Source organism: Eptesicus fuscus, chromosome 23 (genome assembly GCF_027574615.1).
Source record: "Eptesicus fuscus isolate TK198812 chromosome 23, DD_ASM_mEF_20220401, whole genome shotgun sequence".
NCBI lineage: Eukaryota > Metazoa > Chordata > Mammalia > Chiroptera > Vespertilionidae > Eptesicus > Eptesicus fuscus.
The window spans coordinates 3,600,823-3,620,013 of NC_072495.1; the positions used below are offsets into that span (position 1 = coordinate 3,600,823).

The 19,191-nt window shown below is 44.9% G+C and overlaps 1 protein-coding gene across 3 annotated transcripts in view; it reads left to right on the forward strand.

The window, feature by feature from the left end:
• Window positions 1–19,191, forward strand: part of SPPL3 (signal peptide peptidase like 3) — a 123,974-nt gene that overhangs the window by 99,819 nt on the left and 4,964 nt on the right. For all 3 annotated transcript variants that reach the window (XM_054712347.1, XM_028147340.2, XM_054712348.1), the window contains 7 exons: window positions 2,923–3,042; window positions 3,778–3,856; window positions 6,711–6,823; window positions 13,311–13,417; window positions 13,977–14,140; window positions 14,850–15,049; window positions 15,963–16,072. In XM_054712347.1, the coding sequence (XP_054568322.1) occupies window positions 2,923–3,042; window positions 3,778–3,856; window positions 6,711–6,823; window positions 13,311–13,417; window positions 13,977–14,140; window positions 14,850–15,049; window positions 15,963–16,072 (893 nt within the window). The remainder of the gene's footprint in view (window positions 1–2,922; window positions 3,043–3,777; window positions 3,857–6,710; window positions 6,824–13,310; window positions 13,418–13,976; window positions 14,141–14,849; window positions 15,050–15,962; window positions 16,073–19,191) is intronic.

Below are 19,191 nucleotides of genomic sequence, written 5' to 3' on the forward strand. Positions count from 1 at the left end.
GTTTTACAATAAAGAGAGGTAGAAAGGAGAGGGCGGGGTCTCTCAGGGTCCTCTCTGATTTTCCCTCCTCTTGCTCTTTCTCATCACTACGCCTGCCCCAAGAAGTCTATTTGAAGATTTTTACCCCTGGTACATCAGTCCTTCATTTAATTAGTATTAAGTGGGGGGTTTTAAGTGCCCCTCCCTTCCCATTATCTAATAACGTGAAGTCCTGTACTAGGTTTCCCATATAGTTTATTTTAACCATGAGGATTGATGGAAACATGCAGTTGGAATTCTCTTCATTAATAGGGACTACATCTTTATCTCCCCATCTACACTCTACACTTTGTAAGATCTGGAAATGACTTTTTAAAATTCCTCATGTTGCCTACCATATAATAGGCGTTCAATAAATACTTGGTTAAAAGCATGCTTCCCTCTTGGAGGTACAAAATCAGTAACTTTCTTAATTACCAGCAGTACATTGGTGTATTGCTTGATGTCCGCTTTATGACCAGACATATAATTAGCCTATAGCCATGTTCGCTGAGTGCTAAAAATGTCTCTGTACATAATTTGTAATTCTAACACCAGGCATTTTTCTTTTGTTGATTTTGGCTTTAAATATAATGCAGCTGCACTTAAGTCCTCCCAATTATGGCTGCTCTGTTTGCTTTGCTGTTCTGTTTTGATGTCCCTGGATTTTGGCTGAAATTTTTAATTACTAGCTCCTTTCCCTTCAGGACCATTTTCTACAGACCTTTAGAAAGTGCTGTATTGAAGTTGTGTACACTGTATTAGGTAGCATATTGTTGGCAACTAAAGGAGCTTAACTTGTCATGTGACATTGCTGTTCGGTAAGCTCTCTTGGGCATCCTTCTTTAAAACAAATGGTGGAAGCAGTGTCTAATACCCCCAGTTAAAAATCTGTGCTTTCAAAAAAGAAAAAACTGCATTCAATCTAATTCTAGAAAGGTTCTTTGTATTCAGTTTTGCATTTTAATTGCAGAATGAATTTCTAAAATTTAGATTTATTATAAACAAATACTTCTCATGCCTCACTTACTAAATAGTCTTTGTTCTAGCCAGCCATTTAATTTTTCTGTTCATATTTTAAACGAATATAATTAATCTGTAGACTATATGATGCTTCATTTTACAGAAAAGCGGGTGTATTTTAAGATTTATAGGTTTTTTTTAAAAGATTTGTTTTTATTACCTTATAATAAAAAGCATTCATTTGAGAAACCATTATTTTCTGTTGTGAAAGGCACCTAAAATTTTGTAGTTTCCTCTAGTTCTTTGAACTATTGTAGAACACTAAAAAAAAAAACCCCACAAAACTAAGTGAAATATAGTTAGAGATTTCAGAGTTTTGTCTTATAAATGTCTATAAGCTACCCCCTCCCTCCGGCCCCACCACATGATCCATGAGCTATACTGAGATACAGCATAGACCTCTTCTCCAGGTCATTTCTGTTTGTCTTTTTTTAAAATATATATTTTTATTGATTTCAGAGAGGAAGGGAAAGAGATAGAAACATCAATGATGAGAAAGAATCATTGATCAGCTGCCTCCTGCATGCCCCTTACTGAGGATCGAGCCCACAACCTGGGCATGTGCCCTGACTGGGAATTGAACCCGGAACCCGGTAGGCCGATGCTCTACCCACGGAGCCAAACTGGCTGGGGATAATTATTTATTTATTGATAGATTTTATTGATTTCAGAGAGGAAGGGAGAGGGAGAGAGAGGTAGAAACACCAATGATGAGAGAGAATCATTGATCGGCTGCCTCTTGCACGCCCCCCACTGGGGATCAAGCCCGAAACACTGGCATGTGCCCTTGACTGGAATTGAACCCAGGACCTTCAGTCTGCAGGTCGATGCTCTATCCACTAAGCCAAACCGGCTAGGGCTTCTGTTTGCCTTGACAAACAGATCACTCTTCCTAAATTGAATTATTCTATTCCTAAGTGAATTATTTGACTCATCTACCCAGCTAATAAGCAATTTTGTTTTGTAGAAATATTTAATATTTTATTTCACCAAAATCCCTAAATCAGGGGTCCTCAAACTACGGCCCGCGGGCCACATGCGGCCCGCCGAGGACATTTATGTTCATAGTTTTTTTTTTAAACTATAGTCCGGCCCTCCAACAGTCTGAGGGACAGTGAACTGGCCCCCTGTTTAAAAAGTTTGAGGACCCCTGCCCTAAATAATGTTCTTGGGGATGGGTAAGTTTACCGAAGAACAATTTTTAAATGTTGGTTGATAATTGCAACCTTTTGTGTCTAGTTACATTCATCCTGGGTTTGGCCCTGGGCATTGTAATTTTTTTTAAGCTCCCCAAGGTGATTCTGATGATCAGCCAAGAACAGAGAACCACTGTGCTAAATACTTACTATTTGTTCCTTAAAATGTTCCCATAAGATAATTTTTCTGATTTGCTGTTTTCAGATGTTATGTTCTCTCCCTTTCCCCACCCCCAGTCAGTCATCAACTGTTAGCAACAGTGAGGAAGAGTTGTTAACGTCAGTACATTAAACCCACAGATGATGAGAAAGAATTTTAGTCAGTGGGTTTAAACTACCTTTTACCAAGCCTATACACAAGACTCCAAATGTGCTCAGACTGACAAATCTGAATGTTTACTACCTTCGAATGTTCTTGATTTCACTTCTGTTTTTGTTCTTGGCACCCTGTCACCCAGATCGTTAGTACCTCAGTTCAACAAGTATTTTTTGAGCAGCTACTAGAATGAAGGCATTCTGAGGAGAGCAAGTAGTTTATAATCTCATCTGGCAAGAGAGATTTAGGAGGCCTACAGAATCTATATCTTATACACTAGTCCCTAGAACTGTCTGCATCCTAGTAAGTTAATGTATCTAAAGTACATGGCATGCTGTACATTAATATGTCCCTTTTTCTCTCTTTTAGGTATCCAAACTATTGACTCTACCCAGGCCCTGTTCCTGCCAATTGGAGCATCTGTCTCTCTCCTAGTTATGTTCTTCTTCTTTGACTCAGTCCAAGTAGTTTTTACAATATGTACAGCAGGTAAATTAATTTCTGTCTATTCTTAACATTAACCTAAAAGGAAATGGGTTCACCATTTTTTATCAGCATTCAAAAGTTAAGATTTACTAGTATACACTATGCCGTTCATCAGGATAAGTCTGGCTTTTCCTCCCTCCCTCCTCCTTGAGCCACTTGAGACACATATTTCAAACCTGCCAACGTAATCTGAACAGAAGGCCAGGGGTTGAAGCCTCATGAGCTTTATGACACCAGGACAGGATCACTTTGGCTGTGGCTCCTTGTCTGGTAGGTTACCAGAAAGTCCGGTTGGGCTCAGTGGTCATTGGCAACCCTTACTGATATTTCCACAGGTAGAAACATTGATATCTAATCAAGGTAATTCGACTGTCAGCTCTCTGATCAGTTTTTAAGCTAAGCAATGATGGAAATGTATAATATATGACCAAAATGCTAGACTTGTTAGCGGATAATACCATGGCCCGCTATTTATCTCTTCTTGTTGAGATAGAAGAGAATGAGAAAATCGACCTATGCCTCCCCTACTTCATTCAAATCAGGCACTTTTTTTTTTAAAAGAGCTTATCTGTGCGATGCTAAAGGAAAATACTTTTCTTTTCTGGTTAATTTGATTGTATCTACTTGCCGAGAAAAGTATTCTGGGAAATGATTAAGTTTCCATAAGTCATGCCATTTTTTATAATGGGAAAATAAATCACACACAACAAAATTTAACTATACATTTTCTCTCTGTAGTTCTTGCAACGATAGCTTTTGCTTTTCTTCTTCTCCCGATGTGCCAGTATTTAACAAGACCCTGTTCACCTCAGAACAAGTAAGTTGGAAATTTCCTCTAAATTATAAACTTGTATGGTTTTTTTTCCACACTTGTTAGCATTATTAGGAGTCTAAATTTCTTTTTTTTTTTTTTAATTTTTATTGATTGATTTGAGAGAGAGTGAGAGAGAGAGAGGGAGAGAGAGATTTGTTGCACTTATTTATTCATTCATTGGTTGCTTCTTGTATGTGCCCTGATCGGGGTTAGAACCCACAGCCTGTGCATATTGGACGATACTGACTGAGCTGCCTGAAGGCCAGGGTCAGGTCTCAATTTCTTATTCTTGTATTGACTGGAGCTCACACATGCTAGAAAACTGGGGAGTGAGATGTTTGATTTTTAAAATTGGAAGATTTCCTTTTGCACCTTTTCATAGCAGAGGAAATATAAACAAATGCTAGGAAGTCAGAGTCCTTGTAATATGCTTCCTGCTTAGCTTATTGAAAGATGAGACTTTTCCTTTTAAAGCAACGCTTTCATTCTTTTACTAGTGAGTTAGTGGAATATGAAAATAGTGGTCGACTCTGACATTCTTTGCCTTTTATCTTTGGTGACCTAGAATCACTTAGGTTTAATCCCATTGTTCACACCTTAACTCCTACAGCTATTGCTCCATGGAAACAGAAGTCTGTTGTTGATGGAGATGCTGTATGCACTTAGGAAACCATCACTTGGGGCAGCTAATATTCCCAGGAATTAGTGATAATCAGATAGATTTATCTACACTAATAAAAGAGAAACATGCAAATTGACCATCCTCTGCTATGCCCACCAGCCAATCAGGAGCAAGTATGCAAATTAACCCAACAAAGATGGCGACGGCCACAGAGCTGGAGCAAGCAGGAGGCTTGGGTTGTCCCCAGCAACAGAGGAAGCCAAGCTTCCCGCCTGCCCTGGCCGCTGCTCAAGGAGTGGCTGGAGGAAAAAAAAAAAAAAGGAGGGGCTGGGAGCCTGGGTCACTGGGGGGCGTGGCCAGCCTGAAAACGGTCCTCAGCCCCTTACCCAGGCTGGCCAGGCACCCCAGTGAGGACCCCCGCCCTGAAGGGGGTGTGGCCAGCCTGAAAATGGCCCTCAGCCCCTCACCCAGGCTGGCCAGGAACCCCAGTGGGACCTGCCACGCCCCCATGGAGTAAGAATCCCTGCTGGGGGGCATGGCCAGCCTGCAAACAGCCATCAGCCCCTCACCCAGGCTGGCCATGCCCCCGTCGGGTGAGGGTCCCCGCTGGGGGGCATGGCCAGCCTGCAAACAGCCATCAGCCCCTCACCCAGGCTGGCCACAGCCCCATGGAGTAAGAGTCCCTGCTGGTGGGCGTGGCCAGCCTACAAACAGCCATCAGCCCCTCACCCAGACTGGCCAGGTACCCCAGCGGGAATCCCCACCCTGAAGGGAATGTGGCCAGCTTGAAAACAGCCCTCAGCCCCTCACCCAGGCTGGCCATGCCCCCCCCGCAGCGGGGACCCTCCATGGGGGCGTGGCTGGCCTGCAAACCACGGCCCCTCAGCTGCCCCACGCCCCAAGGGAACCCCCACCCTGATCCGGGACACCCTTCAAGGCAAACCAGCCAGCCCCCACCCATGCACCAGGCCTCTACCTATACTAATAAAAGGGTAATATGCTAATTAGACTAGGAGACCTTCCAGGAGACCTTCTGGATGTTCTTTTGGACAAAGCCATGGTGGTGGGGCCGAGCTAGAGACAGTTAGAGGCCAAGAGGGGAGGGCAGTTGTAGGTGATCAGGCTGGCGGGGGTGGGGGGCAGTTGGGGGTGAGTAGACCAGCAGGGGGGCCAGTTGGGGGCAAGCAGGCCGTCAGTGAGGGTCAAGTTGGGGGTGATCAGGACAGTGGTGGGGGGCAGTTTAGAGTGAGCAGGCCAGCAGGGGGGCAGTTGGAGGTGAGCAGGCCAGTGGAGAGGGAAGGTAGGGGCGAGCAGGCCAACAGCGGGGGGGGGGCAGTTGGAGGTGAGCAGGCCAGCGGGGGGGCGGTATTTGGGGGTGAGCAGGCCGGTAGGCAGAGTGGTTAGGGGCAATCAGGCAGGCAGGCAGGTGAGCCGTTAGGAGCCAGCAGTCCCAGATTGTGAGAGGGATGTCCAACTGCAGGTTTAGGCCCGTTCCTTGTAAACCGGCAGTAGGACATCCTTCGTGGGGTCCCAGATTGGAGAGGGTGCAGGCCAGGCTGAGGGACACCCCTTCCCCCCACCCTCACCCCCCACCCCCGTGCACGAATTTTGTGCACCGGGCCATTAGTTATAAGTATTAATTCATCCTTGCTAAATGAATTGAATTATTAACATTCTTTAATGTCTTCCTCATATAATAGAATTTCCCCTGTACTTAGAATCTTCAAAGATTGATGTTGTCACTTTAAACTTATAAAAACTCATGTTGATAATTTGGGATAAAAAGTACATTATCAGCCCTAGCTGGTTTGGCTCAGTGGATAGAGCATTGGCTTGCCGACTGAAGGGTCCCAGTTTCGATTCCAGTCAAGGGCATATGCCTTGGCTGTGGGCTCGATCCCCGGTAGGGGGCACGCAGGAGACAGCCAGTCAATGATTCTCTCTCATCATTGATGTTTCTATCTCTCTCTCCCTGTCCCTTCCTCTCTGAAATCAATAAAAAAAATTATACATTTTTTTAAAAGTACATTATCAGATGGGTTCAGAAATATAATTCTCTGAGCTCTCTGTAGTTTACTCTAAGAGGTTTGGTTATTTTTATAGCCAGGTACATAGATACTTGCCTCTTACTCTAATCTGGCCCTGGTGAACTCTGATCATGAAGAACCAGAAGAGAGCTTGGTGAGGGAATGAAATGTGTTGCCCGTTAGTCCAGTAAATGTCATGTGTCTCCAGGATTTCCTTTGGTTGCTGTGGACGTTTCACTGCTGCTGAGCTCCTGTCCTTCTCTCTGTCTGTCATGCTTGTCCTCATCTGGGTTCTCACTGGCCATTGGCTTCTCATGGATGGTGAGTAACTAACATGTGATGTTAAAATTCCAATATAGTTTATAGGGAGTTAAATTGGGTCCCCCCTTCCTCTGCTGTCTGTGTATTAGTCATACTTCTTTTGATTACCATGAACATTAGGTATCCAAAGGTAATGTTATGTATCATTGAGTTTTTTATTATTTTTACCCACATTTTAAAGATTTTTTAAGAAGAGCTTTTTTGAGGTATAATTCACATACATACCACATACAATTTACCTATTTAAAGTGTATGATTTAGTGGTTTTTGGTATAATCACAAGAGTTGTACAACCATCACTACAGTCGATTTTAGTGCATTTTTATCACCCAACCTCTAAAACCGGTTGCCAACCGGTGGTCCGTGAGGTCTGAAAGGTTGGCGACCGCTGCTTTAAAACACATACCCAGTAGCAATCACTTCCCCATGCGCCCCCCCCCCCCCCCCCACGCCCAGGCCCAGTCACCCACTAGACTACTTTGTGTCTCTGAATTTGCCTCTTCTGGACAGTTCAAAACCAAGGATGTTCTGCTCATGGTCAAATTGGATAGAATTTAACAAAAAGGATTTTAAACTCTGTTTTCCCCAGAATCAATAATATAGTCTTAATAGAGAAGAAATTTTAAACCTAAGGGAAACTAAAATCTTACCCTTCTATTTCAAGAGATTTTTTTCTCTCATAAGTTATTTTAACCAGTGGAAGGATTTGAAATTTATATGTATGAAATTAATTAGTGAAGAAACTGCATATTAATAGGGAAGAAACTATAGAGTAGATTTTAAGCTCTGTAAAATTATATTTGAATGGCATGTTATTTTAACCTTTTGCACTCAGATGTTGAGTGTGACTCGACATGGTTAGCATTAGAATAAAGGAATCGAGAAAAAAGCAAGCGAGTGCAAAGGGTTAATCAAAGGTGATAATTACAGAAAAAGGTACTTTTTAAAAAACATACAAAATATGTGATATACTTATTTTTAAATATGTTTTTTGCTTAAGAAGATAAAATTATATTGATGGAGAATAGATCAGTGGTTGCCAGTGGTTCTGTGGAGAAAAGAGTTTGAATATAAAGAAATAGCACAGGGATTTTATTGGGGTGGTACAGCTGTTCCATACACTGAGTGTGGTGGTAGTTCTATAAATCTGTTAGAATTCACAGAATCATACATCTAAAGAACAACTCTCAATTTTACTGTTTGATAACCTTAAAAATTTTAAACATGTATATTTGTAACTATATAAATATATCATTTGTTTGTATATATTTGTTGTCATAGTTGTTATTCAAATTTTTTTTGAGTGCCTATCACATACCAAATATTCAAAGTCAAAAGTGGTTCCTTGAGGTTATAGGTCAGGTTAACCTTTAGACTTACATATAGTCCTTAATGACTCAATGGGAAGGCTGAGTCAAAATCACCAGTGCCTGCTCCCTGCTGTGATTCACCTTTGCTGATTTCTGACAACTTTGGTGTTATTTTAGCTTCATACATTGCCGTATAAAAAATATTTACTGTGATCATCTGCTTCAGTACCTTAGTGCCCATTGTGCATGTAAGCATTCTGAGGTACAGTGTTTAAAATGTTCAAGTGGTTGTCAGAACATTTTCCAAATTGAGTGTCAGTGCTTTCGGTATTCTTAGGAGTTGGTGTTTGGTACTTCAGTGCTTCTGGAGGTTGATAAAGAGTAAGTTGAGAAACAGACATTACATCCAAGAGTCACACGAGCTGCTCGCCCAGCTTGAGGGAGCAGGGTGATGTCTGTTTTATATACTAGTGTACTGGGTGTTGAGAGTGATGCCATGGCAGGTGTGTTTGACTTTTCCTGAGATTAACTCTTGATTTCTGTAGCAGAATGGTTGAACTAATAGCACAGGTATAAATTGAGCACTTATTTTACTCCACCTACACAAACGTTATGTGAAATGAGCCGACGAAGCTCCAGGTGCCACTTTTTCAACTAGAGTGAACAGCCTATATAATAAAGTGATAATATGCAAATTGACCATCACACCCTCACAAAGATGGCTGCCTATGATCAGGCCAGCAGGGGGGTTAGTGAGGGACGACCAAACGACTGAACAAGCAGGCTGTGAGGGGTGACCAGGCCAGCAGGGTGGCCAGTGCGGGGTCACTAGGCCGGCGGGGCGGGGGGGCAGTTGGGGGCGACCTGGCCAGCAGTGGGGGGCAGTTAGGGGCGACCAGGCAAATAACAATAAATATTGTTATTTGCAGTAACAGTAAGGACTCACACCACACAATGGCTACAAAGTGAGTGTACATACATGAAAGATGTGATAAATTGAAAATGAACCCAGAGTTTCTTATTTGGAAGCTTAGAGATAGAATGACATTGTCTAGAGCCGCAATTTTCAACTGGTGTGCTGCAAGAATTTTTAGAGGGTTTGACCAATAGGTGGTGTGGTGTGTTAGCGAAAAGCTGATGAATCTTGTGCACACATACCTAGTGTTCAAGGATCGTTTGACAGGGTCACAGTCTGCATCCCCTGACCAGCTCAGAGACTAGAAGAGTCTTCACAGATGTTTTGCCAGCCCTTCACTCTACAGCACTTGCTACTAAGCTATGATTAGAAAATGTTTAGTGTCAGAAATCTAAAAATCAGGTTTTTTGTTTTAAAATACTAGACTCTGGCACTTAGTTCACATAGGGCTTAGCTATCTAGAGATCTTAGAAGCAAGACGGCTTAAGACCTTACAGGTTACATAATCCTTTTCAAGAACATTTAAGCTCCGTTTGGTGTCATTGTCTTTGTCCTTCCCCTGCTGGTTGTGGAAGACAAGGTGATAGCAGAGATTATATCAATAATAAATTGGAAGTAATTATAGCTAAGTAGCTAAGATTAATAATTTACTTCCCTAACACTGTTGCTTAATTTACATTTAACCAAAAGGTAAGTTTGTCGGTCAAGCTATTAGGGAGTCTTGGGAGTTTCTCAAGCAGCATGGAGCAAGGGAAGGGATCATCTCTCTTCATTTGGGCTTGGAAAAGCCCTTAGGAGAAAGTAAGATTGTTCAGAGTTACTTGAATGAAAGAATGACAAAAAAGAGAGGCAAACTAGATGAATAGTTGTTTCAGTGGTAAGACATAGCTTGTAGCAATATTTGGGTGTAGGAGTGATATTCATTCAAAAGACTTACAGTAAGAACCTTCTCTGAAGTGCTCAAAAGGGATGCTTTCCGCTTCTTCAAACATGGAACTTCAAGGACAGTAGGGAGACTTGGTTGGCATGGAAAGAGGTTATTGCTCACTGGAGAGGAGAGGTTGAAGAATAGGAATAGCCCAGCCGGTGTGGCTCTGGTTGAGAGTCAACCCATGAACCAGGAGGTCAGGGTTTGATTCCTGTCAGGGCACAGGCCCGGGTTGTGCGTTCGATCCCCCGTAGGGGGCGTGCGTGCAGGAGGCAGCAATCAGTGATTCTCTTTCATCATTGATGTTTCTGTTTCTCCCTCTCCCTTCCTGTCTCTGAAATCTAATTAAAAAAGGAAAGAAAGAAAGTAAAGAACAGAGATACAGGGAGATGGACCCTGCGGCCAGCCTGTGTGCACAGCATTCTTCTGTGTGAGCTGTGCCTGAGGGTGCGTGGCTGTGGAATAGACTGATCCACCTCAGAGCGGGGAGCCTGGTGGCCTTGAGGCAGGGCATGCTGTGAACTGATTTGTACAATGGCAGTGAAGAGGAAGTGGGAGAGGAAGTGTGGGGAAGCTGACCAAGGTTTGCAGTAACAATAAGGACTCACACCACACAATGGCTACAAAGTGAGTGTACATACATGAAAGATGTGATAAATTGAAAATGAACCCAGAGTTTCTTGTTTGGAAGCTTAGAGATAGAATGACATTGTCTAGAGCTGCAATTTTCAACTGGTGTGTTGCAAGAATTTTTAAAACATGCAGTACCTGACTGTTTAGTCAGGGGCACTGACCTCTTTTCCCTTAGACTGTCAAATTAAAAAATGTCAACAGCCAACACAACAATAGCTGTCCAGTGTGAATGAATCAAAATTATACCTATTTTTCTTGTCAGATTAGCAAAAAATATATTTTTTGGTGTGCCGCAGAATTTTAGTAATTAGTTTATGGGTGCCAGGAGATGAAACGTTGGAAAATCGCTGGTCTAAGTCATGGAAAATTCTGTCACTGAGCAGTTGTCTTGTCAGTGCTTGGTCTGGCCTAGGTAAGTAGGTTTAGCGTAAGATGAGTGATTAAGCATGAGTGATGCTTGGAGACCTGTAAAGGTTCCTCCTGGCTTAGGATTAAGCGATTGAACGGTCAATTGAATAGAAAAGTTCTGAACGGACCACTCAGCTGCAGGTGTTAGAGGCATATGCATTTAACCTTGGGAGCCTGCCCTTTTGCTTGTCCGCCCAGTGGGTTCCCGTACCCCTCTGTTAGTTATCAGCAGTCAGTCCTCTGACCCTCACTGCCCACCTCAGGTCTTCATTTCTTCCTTTGTTCCCTTGATGCTTTCCACTCCGTGTATTCACTTGTAAGTTCCTGAAAAGATCACCTCTTGCTACCCCACAGCGTCACTGCGGCCAGCGTTCCTCGTTCGGTCTGGTCTGGTCTGGTCTCCGGTCGTCAGTTCCCAGCCTGTCCCAGGGGCTCTTCCTCCGCTGACCACTCTTGTCCCCGAGCCGGCAGAGCTCATCCCCGCCGGCTGTTTACTGACAGCACGGCCAGCGTTTGTCTCTGGGGAACCTCGTTATTAAGAAATCAGTGTGGGGTGGTTATAAGTGGGTCTCAAGTACATTTCTTAACGCCTTAAACAGATTTCAGCTTGCAACTTGAAAAGTTTGAATCTTTGCAAAGCCTAATTGACTAATACAGTCCGTTATATTCCTTTGAAATAGCATGCATTGGCATATATTTTACCAGTTTGGTTCTGAAGGAGACCCTAGTAAAATGAGCCTCCTAGATTATTATAAAGCCGAGCATTAGGTCTTTATCACAGCTCTCCAAAATACACACTGGAGCCCCGTGAATGCCTGGTAACAAAAATGACAGGAGGAATAGAGAAAGTTTTTCTTCCTAATTTTACTGTTTTTCCAACCCTTCTCTGTTGTAGGGATGGGAATTATTTTTCTCTTCTGTTTATGCAACACCATACCTAAAATAGGAACTCATTAAATATTAGTTGAATTGCTACATCCTGGGTGTGCCCAACTGTTATACATGTATGCCTTGTTTTATTACGCTTCACTTTAGTGGGCTTCACAGATACTGCATTTTTCACAAACTGAGGGCAGGACCCTCCACTAGCAAAAAGAATATGACTCTTTATTGCGATACTCACTTTATTGTGGTAGTCTGGGACCTAACCCATAATGCCTCTCAGATATGCCTGTATCTGCCCACTTTGTCACATACATTGACAATTTACCAACATTTTTAAAATGATACACGCCTGTAATATGGCTTTACTTGCTTTTCTTAGACTAATTTGGAATTTGAAGCTGATAGTGATAGAACATAATTTTTCATTTATTCAGCAAATATTTGTTGAATGTCAGTTGCTGGGGATCCAGAGGAACAGATAAGCCATGGTTTCTGTTTACGAGGAGCACACAGCTTAGGGAGTAAACTACGTGTGTATAAATAATGATACTATTGTAAAATGGACGCAAAGAAAACAGCAACTTAATCTGGCCAGGTCAGGAAGGGCTTTCTGTCCTGGCCTCTTAAGAATGAGGATGAATTTCCAGGGAAGAAGCCGGGTCAGGGCCCCCTGGGCAGAGCAGGGAAGAACATGGTCTGTGCTGAACAGTGCGATCACATATGAGTGGCCTCGGAGCAGCAGACGTGCACACTGAGGGCAGGGCCTGGCTGAGCAGCTCTCCTGGCATCCCACTGCAGTGAGAGCCCCCAGGAAGTCCAGGAATCAGGCCTGTTCTCAGGAGACGGGAGGGAGAGCTGAAGGCAAGGAGAGACCATTCATCTGCCAGGCCGTCATAGACTCCGGGATGGGATGGAAGCCTTGCCCTCGAGGACCTTACCTTTCAGTTGTGAGGAGAGAGAATTTTAGAAAGGATACATCATGTACCAGATTTTGAGAGGTGCAGGGACAGAGAGGCATGAATTGCTGGGACAGTGTCCCTGAGGAGATGAAAGGGGATGCCGTAGAGGGTGAATTAACTTGAAAGCAAGGAGCAAGGATGATGAATCTGCAGTGATGGGTGAGGCAGGAGACGGAGGCCAGAGGCCCACGGCTGAGCCCGTCTTGGAGCTTTGTCAGAATAGAGAACCTCCTGGGTCTCACACAGTGGGGCACTCTCTGTAGTGTGAGAGAAGGGATCCCCCAATACCAGCAGGTCACAATGGGCTGAAGCAGGCACTTTTGCACTATAGGGTGTACATTCTTAGACCAGAGCTGAAGGCTGCCTGGTTTTTGAGGGGGCTTACAACGTGGTTGAATTTACAAGCTGAATAGCCTGTACTGCACACTGACTGCTGTCTCCTCCCCAGCCCTGGCCATGGGTCTCTGTGTCGCCATGATCGCCTTCGTCCGCCTGCCCAGCCTCAAGGTCTCCTGCCTGCTTCTCTCAGGGCTCCTAATCTATGATGTCTTTTGGGTAAGTGTCTGTTGAAGCCGCTGCTCTCCTTTGTATGTAATTGGAGTCAAGCATCTAGAGTCTGGCTGGCCGGGGTACCTCCTGTCTAAGGCCACTCCCTCCAGTCCTGAGCTGTCTGTGTTACAAGGTGAGCCGGCAGCTGGTTGACATGTGTTACGGAAGACAATACGTGTGTGATAGTTATGGTGGGAGAGGGAGTAGGCAAAGTTCTCTGCCTCAGCGCATGCAGTCAAAAAAGCTTGATGGCCCTAGCCCATTTGGCTCAGTGCGTCGAGCATCAGTCCAAGAAGTGAAGGGTCCCGGTTCGATTCCGGTCAAGGGCAGGTACCTTGGTTGCAGGCTCCATTGTCGGCCCTGATCGTGGGGATGTGCAGGAGGCAACCAGTCAATGTCTCTCTCACATCGATGTTTCTCTAAAAATCAATGGAAAAATACCCTCGGGTGAGGATTAACAAAAACAAAAGCTTGCTGTCACAGTTTGCTGCAGCTCTGCTCTTACGAACAAAAAGGGCAGGTTGCTTCTAACTCCCTCTCTTAAAGGAGACTCTCCCTTCGGCAGGTGTTTTTCTCCGCCTACATCTTCAATAGCAACGTCATGGTGAAGGTGGCCACCCAGCCAGCTGACAATCCCCTCGATGTGCTTTCCCGGAAGCTGCACTTGGGGCCCAATGTTGGGCGCGACGTTCCTCGCCTGTCTCTGCCTGGAAAACTGGTTTTCCCGAGGTAGGACTGGCATGCCAGGCTCAGGACCGAGCACACGCCTTCCTGTGCCTTCATTAGTTGGTCTTTGTCATCCACATTCTAATCCTAGACTGGGAAGGGTGTGAGTCAGCATCTCCATCTTACAAATGAGGAGGAGAATGTTGACTTGCAAAGGTTTATCACTAAGGGATACAGGTGCTGCTTTTTATTATTGATTAACATTATCGAATAACCACAGGTGACTACTGTTAATTCTCTCCAGCCAACTTCAAAATATATTAACAGGGGATTCTGGATCTTTCTACTTCTAAGACATTTGTAAAAATACGTCCTAATGCTTAAATGATCCAGTTCCTGGTAATAGAATCCTGAAAAAGTAATGTGTTGCTTTAACCTCCTGTGTCTGGTAGTGGTTGGGTGCTTATTTGACGTCTCAGCAGTGAAGGTGGGACAGTGAACTGCTTGGCATTTCTGGAGAGGGCAGTGCTTACATGGTCACTTGCAGTCATCTACCAGGTGCTCTCCGCAGCACTGAGGGGCGGGGAGACTTCTATTGCTAGTGCTCTTGTGGCTTTTAATCTCTAAACTCTTCAAACCTAGCGTGAACCAGCAGAGATTCTCATCTGCCATTCAGATAAGTTCTCTGACTTCTTAAAAGCTGACAGACTGCCAGAGGAGGAGAGTAGGGTTTTACAGCGTGGCCTCCCTGACCTCTGACACTGCCTTCCAGCTCCACTGGCAGTCACTTCTCTATGCTGGGCATTGGAGACATTGTGATGCCCGGACTCCTGTTGTGCTTTGTCCTTCGTTATGACAACTACAAAAAACAAGCCAACGGTGACTCCTGCGGCGCCTCTGGACCCGCCAACATCTCTGGACGCATGCAGAAGGTCTCCTACTTTCACTGCACCCTCATCGGCTACTTCGTAGGTAAGAGACTCGGACACTGCATTTGGATCCCCTCTCTGGCTGTCCTCCCCCCGGAATTAAATCAGGTCTTCCAGCTGCAGACCCTGGGTGGAAGGAGAGCAGCAGTTGCTTGCTGTTAATAGATAACCACCCAGGAAAACACCGCCCAAGCCCATGAGATGATAGGTGCTGACTGTACTGGCCCGCCCAGTTTGCTGTCTGAAGAACATTGTAGTAAGAGTACGGTTTGGCCTCAAAGCCAAGAACACCTGCCACATAATGATCATGAGTCAGTCTATACGCTTAATTAACAATCTCAAGCTTATTGAAGTCACGGATATTTCCCTTCATTTGTTCTGTCACTTCGGACTCTCCCTAGGCCAGCTTTTCTCCAGCCAGCTCACTTACAGGCAGATAGGAATAGGGTAACCCGCCTGCCCCTGCAATACCTCCTGCAGCACAACGTCACTGATTCCAGTGCACTTGCACGTACATGGTTCATTTCAGTCCCAAACTCTGAGGGGACAGAGCAAAGGTGTTACCCCCATCAGACAACTGTTGGGAGGCTCCAAGAGGTGAAATGCCTTAACCAAGGTTACAAAGCTTTGGAAGTAGCAGAGTTGAAACTTGAACCCAGGTCTTTTGCTTCCAAGTCCAACATCACATACCACAGTAGAGAGAGGGAGGCCAGGCACACTCAGGGCTGAAGTAGGAGTTGGTCACAGGTCCTTGGAATTCAAGGATTTCTTTTTAAACTGTGCTGTCCATGTTTCTTTAACTGCTCGAGCTAGACATTTAATAACCTACCCATTGGACGGAACATGCCTGTTACTGGATGTGTCTTGGCACTAGAGGGTGTATATATCTAATGTGACAGTCTCCTTGCAGGGCTGGCCCCTTGCCCTTACTCTCGAATGCTTCTCTATCCTCATAGGTCTGCTCACTGCTACTGTGGCATCTCGCATTCACCGAGCAGCGCAGCCTGCCCTCCTCTATTTGGTGCCATTTACCTTATTGCCACTCCTCACGATGGCCTACTTAAAGGTGAGAGAAGCAGTTATAAACCTGTGAGAGCAATAACTTGGCATTGATCTTGGATTTGGGTATGTATTCTCCTTGCTGGAGGTGGTTCTACCTAAGCCCCTGATCTTGACAGTGGGGTCTTGTTCTTTCATTTTACTAACCTGATCTTAGCAGCATCTTCCAGATTTTGGCAGCCACTGAGTTAGACCACGGCGCCCCCTGCTCCTGGGTCATTAACGGGCCTCCTAGAGCCAGCTGTAGACTTCTCTTAAAAGCAGCACCTAACAGCTCTCAGTGCTCTGCATTCAGGGTTGAAGTAGGAGCAAGCAGAAGCAGCAGGGCCAACACACCCACCTGGCCTTTCTCTAGCAAGCTGCTCTGCAGGCAGGCTTAGTGCCCCAGGTGCTGTAGGGCCTGCTTGGCCTCACGTGGCTTCCCAAAACTACCGGGCCCTTAAAGCCTGCACAGAGGTCTCTCCTATAGGGGACCACTCAGTACAGCAAACCAGATAAAGACTAGAGAGCCGAGGAGTACCCCGGGGTCAGAGGGGCAGTGAGCACCATCATTGACGGTTCCTCTCTCCACCTCCATAGGGTGGGCAGGGCTCTGTCCTGCCTGCAAGGGCTCTGCAGTGTATTCCTGGACACATGGCTGGAGCTATTTCTGCCTGAACAAAGGAGCAGGCAGGATCAACGGCATTATTGCACGCACCTGGCCTCCTTTTAACACCCCATTCACATCAATGGATAATTATCCAGACAGAAAATAAATGGAAAAGGAAAGACCATAACCAGAAATATCAAATACCAAAAACCTCAGTATAGCCAGATATTCAATAAATACAGCAAATCAGACAAAAGCTATGACCAAGGCTGAAAGGAAAAAAAAACAAAAAACTTCAATAAGTAGTTTGGAGATACACAACACAAAAAAATCTAAAATATGGCATCAAGAACATAAAGCATGGAGGGGGTGTAAAAATGTATTCCTTATAGACTATATGTAGGGTGGAGCAAAAGTAGGTTTACCATTATTCGTCTATATATATAAAAGCCTAAGCGACCGACCAACCGGTAGCTATGATGCACACTGACCACCAGGGGGCAGCCGCTCAACGCAGGAGCTGCCAAGCTGTGGTGATTTGGCAGCTGGAGTTCTCAGGTGATACACCGGAGCTAGAGAGGAGGGAGCCCAATTCCGGGGTGCATCACCTGAGAACTGCCCTCTTGCAGTCTGGGACTCCTTAGGGAATGTCGGAGAGCCAGTTTCAGCCTGATCTCCACAGGCCAGGCCAAGGGACCCCACCGGTACACAAATCTGTGCACCAGGCCTTTAGTAAAGTATTTATTACATAATAATACAAGAATAAACGCTTTCACATTCCCACAATTGTAAACCTACTTTTGCCCCACCCTCTGTTTTTACTTTTAACACCTATCAGTTTAAAATAGACTGCTATACATAAATGTCATGGTAACCAAAAACCAACAAAAGATATATACAAAAAGAAACCGTAACTAAACAAAACAGTAAAACACAAGTGAAGAGATCAGGAGAAGAAGAAAGAAATAGAGGACATGTATAAAACTGAACAAAACGGCCTAAGTACATGCTTATCAATAATATTAAATGTAAATGGATTAAATGCTCCATTAAAAACACATAGGGTGGCTGAATGCTGCTTACTTCAATTTGAAAGACATAGACTGAAAGTAAAGGTATGGAAAAAGATATCCCATGCAAACAGAAATGAAAAGAAAACTGAAATAACTCTTTATATCAGATTAAATAGGTTAACCTTTTACACTCGGATGTCGAGTGTGACTCGACACGGTTAGCATCGGTAGCAGCTCGAGAAAAAAGCGAGTGCAAAGGGTTAAAGAAGGACATTACATAATAGTAAAGGAGTAATCCATGAAGAGGACATAATTGTAAATATCTGTGCATCTAAAATACATAAAGCAATTATTAATGGACATAAAGGGAGAAACTAATATAATAATAGTAGGGATTTTAATACCCAACTCTAATCAATGGATAATTATCCAGACAGGAAATAAATGATATAATGACCTTAAATGCCATTATTAGATGAGACTGATCTAATAGACACTTATAGAATACTAGAGGCCTGGTGCATGAAATTCGTGCATGGGGCGGGGGAGTTGTGTCCCTCAGCCCAGCCTGCACCCTCTCCAATCTGGGACCCCTCGAGGGATGTCCGACTGCCTGTTGTAGGATTGGGCCTAAATGGGCAGTCGGACATCCCTCTCACAATCCAGGACTGCTGGCTCCCAATTGCTCGCCTGCCTGCCTTCCTGATTGCCCCTAACTGCTTCTGCCTGCCAGCCTGATTTCCCCTAACTGCCCTCCTCTGCAGGCCTGGTCACCCCTCCCCTGCAGGCTTAGGTACCCCCTAACTGCCCTTCCCTGCAGGCCCGGTCGCCCCCAACTTCCCTCCTCTGCCGGCCTGGTCAGTCCTGACTGCCCTCCCCTTCAGGCTTGATCACCCCAACTGCCTTCCCTTGCAGCCTGGTCCCTCCCCTGCTGGCCATCTTGTGGCGGCCATCTTTGATCACATGGGGGAAGCCATCTTGTGTGTTGGAGTGACAGTCAATTTGCATATTACTCTTTTATTAGATAGGATAGAGGCCTGGTGCACAGGTGGGGGCCGGCTGGTTTGCCCTGAAGGGTGTCCCGGATCAGGGTGGGGGTTCCCTTGGGGCGGCCTGGGCGAGGGGCCTGTGGTGGTTTGCAGGCCGGCCACGAACCCCAGCGACCGAAGCGAAGGCCCTGGTATCTGGGATTTATTTATCTTCTATAATTGAAACTTTGTAGCCTTGAATGGAGGCCAGGGCAGGCCAGGGCTGTGGGAAGCTTGGCTTCCTCCATTGCCAGGGAAACGCAAGCCTCCTGCTCGCTCTGTGGCTGCAGCCATCTTGGTTGTGTTAATTTGCATACTTGCTCCTGATTGGCTGGTGGGCGTAGCAGAGGTACAGTCAATTTGCATGTTTCTCTTTTATTAGTGTAGATTTCATCACAAGTTTTCAAAATTTAAGGTATGCACCAAAAGTAGTTCTAGGAAGGTCATAGCTATACAGGCCTACCTCAAGAAACGAGAGAATTCTCAAATCCTCTCA